Genomic DNA, 9,703 nt, shown 5'->3' on the forward strand with positions numbered 1-9,703 from the left:
GCTTTCCTGATATTACCATGTAACATAATAAACATAACTGCATTGCAGTTCTACCTAGAAGAACCCGACTCAGCCAACTGGTATGTACTACATGAATGGACCTGTCATGTTCTTGGCACACTCAGTGGGTGTGTACTAATTAGCATGTTCTGCAGGCATGTTCTCCAGGCATGTTCTGCAGGCTTAAATGGACTTGGCAAGGAGTATCTGGAGGTACATGGCACATTCATCAGCCCCAGACCTACCTGGCGTGTTCAAGCAACACAGGAACTAATAGAAGGGTTTCAGTTTATAAATCCAAGTAGGGTTTTGCTAATAAGAATTCCACCTTTCCTTTCCCACATCAGTGCCCTGCCTGGAAATAAAGAAATCCCTTTCCACCCCGAAGCACCATTCAGTACATAAGAACATAAAAACGGCCATACTGGGTCAGACCAAAGGTCCATCTAGCCCAGTATCCTGTCTTCCGACAGTGGCCAATGCCAGGTGCCCCAAAGGAAATGAACAGAACAGGTAACCATCAAGTGATCCATCCCGTCACCCATTCCCAGCTTCTGACAAAAGTAAGGGTGAGAGTACAAGCGAGGGGTTTTTATTATGATGATTATTACTGCTGATATTTAACAATACGGCTGGTGTTACACAACCACCAAGAGGTTCCGGTTGCGATCAGGGCCCCATTGTACTGGGCACTCTACAAAGACAATAGGGTATGTCCACTCTTCAAGCTGGAGGTGTAAATTTCACCACGAGGAGACTTACCTGTGTCAGCTCTGATCAAACTAGTGCGCTAAAAATAGTGTAGCCGTGGCACTGCGAATGGTGAGTGGGGCTGGCCTACCATCTCAGATGGGTACATATGCAGGGCAGCTAGCCTCTCGTGCCACCATGGCTACACTCTAATTTTAACCCACTAACTCAATCAGAGTGAACACAGGCACGTCTCCTTAAGCTGGAGCTACCCTTCCAGCTCAAAGGGCAGACATACCCATGCAGGCAACTTGCAGACCAAGTGGATAAGACAGACAAAGCGTGGGCAGCAAAGAGCATTATTATTATCCCCATTTTAAGGATTGTGTGGAACTGAGGCACACAGAGAATATGTGGCATTTCCAGATGCTAACAGGAAGACTGCAACAAGCCAGGAATTGATCTACTTTCATTATCAACACGAAACAGAGAATAAATGGATCATAGATTTAAAATATTATAGAACAATGTCAATTAGACCTAACAAACAGTTACAATCAAAATAACACAGTCACGATTGATTCACTGGCACAAACTCATTCAGCTGATGGAAAACCTAGAGCTCTAAAATACATTTATATTTCACAAGTCCAAGTAATAGAAAACAACTGCCCAGTTAGCCTAAACAGACCTCAATTTTTTTCATCTTTTCATGTACGTTTTGAAAATGTATCTCAGGGTGAATTGATTTAAATTGGGATTTAAATCACCAGCTGGAAAACCTTGATTTAAATCAGTAATTATCACCAACTTTACCATTTGTACTTAAGTTATTTTCTAAAGAAAGGTGCATTCTCATTGGTTGATAGAATCATTAATATGTTGATTTACAACTAAATGGATCATTTACCCTAGATTTGGTACATCTTTTTACAACCTAAGAAGGTACACTATAACTATATACATTTATTTAAGCAATTATATAGCTTAATATTTTCAGATTCTTATTAATTGTATATTTTAGTATGTTAGAAAATGGTGAATGATATATTGCTTATTTACTAGATAATTAACTTTTTGCTCAAGTTTTGCATCAAGCAGCATTAGAGTGGTAACTGGTATTTAAACAAACACACAAAACATCATATAACATTTATTTTTATTAAACAAAACAAGCCCTTAATACAGTACATGACCTATTTTGTCATATTTATAAAGCTTGACCCCCCCGCCCCGATAGCTAGATATTTCCCCCTTGATTACTAACAACAAATCATGCCAAACCAGCTTGATTTCCTTCTTTGACAAGGTAACTGGTTTGCTGCATAGGGGGAATGTGGTGGACATATTATATCTGGACTTTAGCAAGGCTTTTGACTTAGTCCCACATGACATTCTGATAAGTAAGCTGGAGAAACGTGGGTTCGGCAGAACTACCATTATGTGGACACATAATTGGTAAAACAACTGCAAACAAAGAGTAACTATTAATGGAATGATGTCAGATTGGAAGGTGTCAAATGGGGTTCTACAGGGTTCTGTTCTGGGTCCGGTGTTGTTTGACCTAAGTGTAGTTATAGAGCATACTGATCACGTTTGCAGATGACACAAAGCTAGACAGGGGTTGCCAACACTTTGGAGGATAGAGCTAAGATTCAGAGGGATCCTGATAAATTGGAGAACTGGGCTATAGACAGCAAAATGAAATTCAAGAAAACAAATGTAAGGTGCTTCACTTAGAAAAGAAAAACCAAATGCACAAACACAGAATGGGAGATAACTGGCTTGGCAGCAGCACTGCTGAGAGGGATCTGGGAGTTGTGGTGGATCAGAACCTCAACATGAGTTAACAATGCAATGTTGTTGCAAAAAAAAAGCAAATGCAATTTTGGGTTGCATTAACAGAGGCATAGCACGCAAGTCATGGGAAGTGATAGTACCGCTCTACTCAGCACTGGGTAGGCTTCGGCTGGAGTACTGTGTCAAGTTTTGGTCACTGCTGTATAGAAAGGATGAAGAGAAACTGGAAACAATACAGAGGCGAGCGACAAGTATGATCAAAAGGATGGAATACAAGCCATGTGAGCAAACTGCCTAGGGAGGCTGTGGAAGCTCCTTCACTGGAAGTTTTCAAAAGGAGGCTGGGTAGCCATCTGTCTTGGATGGTTTAGACATAACAACTCCTGCATCTTGGCAGGAGGTTAGACTAGATGACCCTCGTGGTCCCTTCTAACCCTATGATATGATGATTCTTTCTTTATACAGAAAGCAGCCTCTAACTCAAAGTTTTTGTTAGAGGCTCATGGATTCAACATATTTATTTTTTATTTAAATGGTTTAAGTGATTATAAATGAGGGCCTTAGCATATTTTGTATTAAATTCGGAATTCATTTTAAATAGATTTATTTTTAAAAAGAAAAACTTAGTATAATTTAAACAAAATAAAAAGACTGATTTAAATAAAAAAATCCAATTTAAATTAAAAACTATTTATTTTATTTTAAATCATCACTTTTTATCCACCCTGATGTATCTACAATAGTTTTATCCACCCTGATGTATCTACGGTTAGCTTTTTAATATATTTGGAGGAGCAAGTAGTTCATCAATATACTTCAAGTATGTCAAACCAGAGCAAATATTTACCTTTCAACATCACTTCTTATTGTAGGCCCACCACATGTCACAGACAAGTAAGTCTTGACTTGGGCCCCAATTCTGCAAGATGTGTGCTTAACTTTAAGCACATGGAGTAGTTCCATTGACTCCCCAGAAGTCATGTGCTTAATGTTGAAAACGTGCACGTTTGCCCAATTCTGCCATCTGCTTCTTTCTCTTCTCGCTTCCTATCATACTCCCTCTCAGTCATTTCTTCTTCATGTCTCTTATTCTTCCTCCTTCAGCCTTCATTCATACACCCTGGCCAAATGTTACCTGTATTGTTGGCCTACATCCCAGTAAGGTGGTGGTCTCATTTTTTAATGTTTGGAGCTAAAAAATGACAAGCACTTTGAACTTTCAAAGTTTCTCTCCATATTGTTACTTTTGCATGTGAACTCTTTGTATGCACTTTGGATAAACTTTACAGATGGGGCAATGATTGCATTGCAATCTCAAGCACTAAACTTAACCAAGGAACCTTTTAAAAATCTGACTTGCCCAGCTAGAGGGCAATAAGTTAGGTGCACTGGGATGCAAAAGCTAACAATATTTTCAGGTGTACCTATCACGTTAACTGGACATCGTCTGCAAGACTTTAGAATCGGTTTGCAGCCTTTCCTCCTGTACTCTTTGAAAATTACCCTCCTTTGTGTTTAATATTTGGGCTTTAGGAGGTGGCAGAGATGGCCAGAAATGTGATACAGCAATTACTCCTCTTGTGCAGGCTGGGGCTGTCATTCTCAGCCAGTTTGTACTGGTGACAGTGTTGTGAGTCAGGGAACTGGAAGCCTTCATACACAAAGACTCAGAATTAAAGTACAGAACTAACGTTTTATTGGATCTGTCAGACATGGCTGAAAATAAACTTGAAACTAAGCACCCAAAGTATCCTGTCCAAGCAACTAGTTCTCCTGCAAAACCTAGAATGAGTTGTTGAGGTGCAGTCTATAGTCAGCTGTTTTAATTCTCGGCTCTGGATTTAGGGCGACCAGATGAGAGGGAGAAAATATCGGGACACATGGGGGAGGGATCCGTGCAGGGGAAAAAAAAAAAAGCCAAGCGCTGCTGGCGGAGCAGCGAGAAGGGAAAAAAAAGAAAAAGCTGAGTGCTGCCGGCGGAACAGCGAGAAGAAGAAGAAGAAAAAAGCCAAGTGCTGCCGGCAGAGCGAAATATCGGGACAAATTGTGTCCCAACCAAAGATTGGTCGGGACGTGGGACAAACACCTAAATATCGGGACGTCTGGTCACCCTATCTGGATTAAGGAGGGGACCTTTCCAGGACATTAAGAAGGACACAGATAAATCCTCCCCAAATAAAAATTTGAGATTGAAAAGCTGGGTTTCTTCTCTGGAAGTACTTGCAAGATGGGTTTCTTTTAACGACAGCAAACAGACAGACAGGGCTTAAATGGGAAATCAGAAGAAAATGGGGAACTGCGAAGTGCTATGCAACACTCACTGTAACATCTCTCTGCACCAACAGGAACTTACTCAAAACCAGCTTCTAAATAGTTTGTGTCTAATACTCAGAGTAAGTCCCATGAATATCAGAATCAAGACTCTTGTTGTACAAGTCTCTTTGTGCTTTCCATATCCCCTCCCTTATGGAACATTTGACATGCAAATTTCTTACACAGAACTTGTCCAAGCCTTCGTTTATTATACCCAACAATAACCATGATTTGAATGAATTCAGAGGAAGCAAGTATCAGGATAATGGAAACAATCGACCTGGCCTATCTATGGAAAAGGGACTGTAAAAGTAGGTAAGGCCTTCTGCATTAACAAACTATACTGTGGAAGTTTTGCTCTGAGAACTGAATGGGTTCTCTTTTGCAGCCTGGGTTCAAGACTGCATTGTTTTGGGGTGAAAAATTACTTTGGGGAGTCCAGTGAGGAAAACAAAACAAAACACTGGGACAGGATTGGTGTCACCAGTTGCACTGAAAAGCATAACATACAGACTTTGTGTCAGTTCAGTTTTGTTTATTTTTGTTCTGTGTGTCTTTTTTAAAATCTTCCACTACGAGTAACACGTCTAGTAAGTGTTGCAGCCTTTGTGGCAGCTTTTCTCATGCCTAACAGCATGTGCCTAGACATATATACAGTATTCTGCATTAAAATGTTGACTTTAACCACAAAACCTGAGCACATCGTATTCAAAGATCTGACAATGTAGTTTCCTATAGAAACATAGGTTTATATTTACTCTAATATAGCACGTAGTAAATGCATGCTGTAAAAATGGCAGGATACAGATAGTGTCACATGAACCATTAAAACTGTTTGAGATAGTAAATACGTATGGAAAGTAAGTTGTTTCAGTAGTACCCAGAAGCCAACAACACATGTCTGGGTGCTAGACAGACGTGATAAAGAGGCAGCCTCTGCCCCAGAAAACTTACAACCTATTGAAATGAGTATGTGATATAAATAGGACAAAGGTACAATTTTCTGAAGTGCCTACGTTTCATTTTAAAAAGGGGCCCAGGCATTTAGGAGTCTAAGTCTCACTGAAAGTCATTTAATTCCATTGACTTTCTACGAGACCTGAGCTGCTATGTGCCCATGTCACTTTTGGAAATGTGACTTAGGCTCCTAAATCACATGGGTACAATTTTCAAAAGTGCCTAATGCCAGGTCTACAGTAAAAAATTTGGTCAACCCCACTACATCATTCAGGGGCGTGAAATTTCCACCCCCCACAAGTGATACAGTTAAACCAACCTAACCACCGGTGTAGACAGTGGTAGGTGGATGGAAGAATTCCTCTCCTGTTCTCAGGGAGGTGGATTAACTACAGCAATGGGAGACCTCCATCGTGTCTACACGGCAGCTGCACCGCTGTAGCATTTCAAGTGTAGACATGGCCTAAGTCTAATATTTCCGCATTACAGGATGCAGAACAGATACTGAAGCCTACTATTATGAAACACAATATGGACTTTTAAAATAAATAAATAAATAAATAAACCAACAGCATGGATGCTGGATGTGACCAGCCAGATGAGGGTAAGGACAGAATAGGACTCTCAAAGAATTGTAGAAATAGGGATAAAAAGGTACATCAGTCCAGTTCTTCAGTCCCCCATTTTCCTAGCACCTAGTGTGTGCGATATCCCTGTACTGTTCTCCTAGTTCCATTTAAGGTGTCTCAAACATCTCTCTTGGCAGGTAGCTCCCTTGTCTTGGCCTAGAGCAGCAGTTCTCAAACTGTGGGTCGGGACCTCAAAATAGGTCACAACCCCCTTTGAATGGGGTCACCAGGGCTGGCTCAGACTTGCTGGGGTCTGGGGATGAAGCCCCAGCCTCAATGCCCAGGGCCGAAGCCAAAACCTGAGAGCTTCAGCCCTGGGCGGTGGGGCTCAGGTTGTAGGCCCCCTGCCTGGGGCTGAAGCCCTTGAGCTTCAGCTTTGGCCCTCATGTCCAGAGCGGTGGGACTCAGGCTTTGTCCCCCGCACCCTGGGCAGTGGGGCTCGGGTGGGCTCAGGCTTCAGTCCCTCTTCTGGGAGTCATGAAGTAATTTTTGTTGTCAGAATGAGGTCGTGGTGCAATGAAGTTTGAGAACCTAGAGGTTTGATAGTTATCTATAGTGGCTCTTCTCTCTGAACTCTTCTCAAGAGAGGTACCAGAGCTGTGTCTTGAACAGCCAGCGTAATTCCAACAGTAAATACATCTGTCAACAGATTATTTAATTGGATGAACAATAAACAAACTGTTTAATTTCATATTTACATGGGCCCAATATGAAATTAGACAGTTTGTGTATTGTTCATCCAATTAAATAATCTGTTGACAGATGTATTTACTGTTGGAATTATGCTGGCTGTTCAAGACACAGCTCTGGTACCTTTCTTGAGTAAATAATACACATCTAGAAAACATTTTCTTTTTTTCTGCAGAACCACTTAAAATATGTTCAAAGTCATAGCACAAAACCTACCAAGGGCTGAAAGTGCATTATCTCACTGTGCTTTTCTTGTATTCCAAATGGTAAGGTAATACTTTAACCTTCCATGGAGGCTCTCAAAGCACTTTGCAAATCTTAACAAATCAATCACCACAACACTCCAGTGAGGCATTATGACACCTTTTATGGACTGGGGAAACTGAGGCAAATTGACTCACTTATCATCATGCCCAGTGCCAATGGCAGAGGAAGGAATAGGATGCAGGAGTCCTGACTCTCAATCCCCTCCTCTAAGCCCTGGCCCAGGCAAAGGGCATCATGTTAGATTCTTGGGTTTGCTGGTTCAGGAGATATTATTAGAAGCAGTACCCATGGGGCAATAAACCATATCCATTATTCAACTTGAGAATCTTGTCCAGAAGGGCTAGGAAACATCATCATGCCCCTTCATCTGCTTTATTGACCTAGGAGCAGGTCTTCCTTGCATTGCAGCACCAGGTACACCAAGAACTAACCTATGTCGCCCTTCTCTCCAAATCCCATCCCAAAGACCTCCTGACTCAGTCAGATCTCAGCCCTGCCGGCGTGGGCAGTAGGTTGGATGCCGGTGCCTTCCCTGCTCTAGATATAGGGGTGGGAAAGGTGAATGGGATTAGAGAGGGATGGAGTGTCAGGGTAGGGGCATAGCACTTCCACCCCACCCCCAGTGTCCCAGTCCCCTTCCTGCCGAGAGCACCAAGACAAGGAGAGATGCAGGGGCCCGCCCTGATTCTGACCCTACCAAGGGGGCAGCAATGGGGAAGGATAAAAGAGTGATGGGGTGCAGGCACCCAAATCCCCTTCCCCAGGGAAGTAGTGGGACAGAGAGAAGAGGCAGCAGTGGAGGGTTCCTAAATCCCCTTTACAGCTGCTCCAAGAGATGGGAAAAAGGGAATAAATGGGTAAAATGTCCTCCACTGTCCAGAGAGCCGGAGCATCCACAGGGCGCTATCCCATGGGCAGGGGACAGAGCTGGGGACACAGTCCTAAGAGGTGGGTGTCTCAGAGCTGGGGAGGCCGCAGTCCCAGGGCAGGGGGCACAGGGCTGGACTGGGGGAAGTGGGTATGGAAAAGGCGGTGCAGGGCTGGCCAGGGAAAGGAGGTGCAGGGCTAGGGCTGTGAGCAGGGGGAACAGTCACATGGAGGGGACTGGCCCAAGGGGACGGGACACGGGGCTGTGCACAGTGGCGGGGGGCTGGGCTGGGCTGCCCGGAGGCGGGGGGCACGGGACTGGCCGGGGCTGGGGGCGCAGGGCCGGCCGGACGCGCACTCACCGCGCCCCTCTCGAAGTCGTTGTAGAAGGGCTTGTCCAGCAGGTGCCTCTCGCTGCAGCCCGCGGTGCCCTCCAGGATCAGGTAGATGTAGTCGTCGGTGCCCGCGAACCACTGGGTGCCGGTGGCCACGGTCACGGTGTAGGACGGCATGGCCCGGCCGGAGCGCGCAGCCACCAGGAGCGGAGCTGCCCGCCTGAGCCAGCTGGGGAATGAGCGCCGGGCTCCGCTGCTGCAGCACCGCCCCCTCCGACACAGCCCCTCCCCGGCCCCGGCTACACCCTCCCGGTCCACAGCCCCCGGCCACCCCTCCCCGGCCCCGGCTACACCCTCCCGGTCCACAGCCCCTGGCCACCCCTCCCCGGCCCCGGCTACACCCTCCCGGTCCACAGTGCCCGGCCACCACTCCCCGCCCCCGGCTACACCCCTCCCGGCCCATAGCCCCCGGCTACCCCTCCCCGGCCTCGGCTACACCCCCCACGGCCACCCTTCCCCGCCCACGGCTACACCCCTCCCGGTCCACAGCCCCCAGCTACCCCTCCCTGCACCCCGGCTACAGCGCTCCCGTGCACAGCCCCTCCCTGCACCCCAGCTACACCTCTCCTCTGCACAGCTCCTAGCTACCTCTCCCTGCACTAGGCTACACTCCTCCTGGAGGACAGCCCCTAGCTACCCCCTCTTCTCCAGGGGTGGCTGTAGGCACCAGCGCAGCAAGCGCGTGCCTGGGGTGGCAAGCTGTGGGGAGGGGGCCTGCTGGTTGCTGTGAGGGCAGCAGTCAGGAAGCCTCTGACGGCGTTTCTGCGGGAGGTCCACTGGTTCCGCAGCTTTGGCGGCAATTCGGCAGCGGGTACGCCGAAGGCGCGGGACCAGCAGATCACCCACAGAACTGCCGCGGATTCCACGGGACTGGTGGACCTCCAGCAGAAACGCCGCTGAGGGCTGCCTGACTGCCGTGCTTGGGGCAGCAAAAAACATAGAGCCGCCCCTGCTCTTCTCCCTGTACCCTGGCTACACCCCTCCTGTGTACAGCCTCTAGATACCCCTCCCTGCACCCAGGCTACACCTCCTATGCACAGCCCCTAGTTATCCCTCCCCTCCCACAGCCCCTCCCTGCACCTGGCTACACCCTTC

The 9,703-nt window shown here is 46.3% G+C and overlaps 1 protein-coding gene across 1 annotated transcript in view; it reads right to left on the reverse strand.

The window, feature by feature from the left end:
* ALOX5 (arachidonate 5-lipoxygenase) overlaps positions 1-8,767 on the reverse strand; it is a 54,230-nt gene extending 45,463 nt beyond the window's left edge. The window contains exon 1 of the mRNA XM_045025831.1: positions 8,576-8,767. Within this exon, the coding sequence (XP_044881766.1) occupies positions 8,576-8,725 (150 nt within the window). The 5' untranslated portion in view covers positions 8,726-8,767. The remainder of the gene's footprint in view (positions 1-8,575) is intronic.
* Positions 8,768-9,703: the final 936 nt, after the last annotated feature.

Source organism: Mauremys mutica, chromosome 7 (genome assembly GCF_020497125.1).
Source record: "Mauremys mutica isolate MM-2020 ecotype Southern chromosome 7, ASM2049712v1, whole genome shotgun sequence".
NCBI lineage: Eukaryota > Metazoa > Chordata > Testudines > Geoemydidae > Mauremys > Mauremys mutica.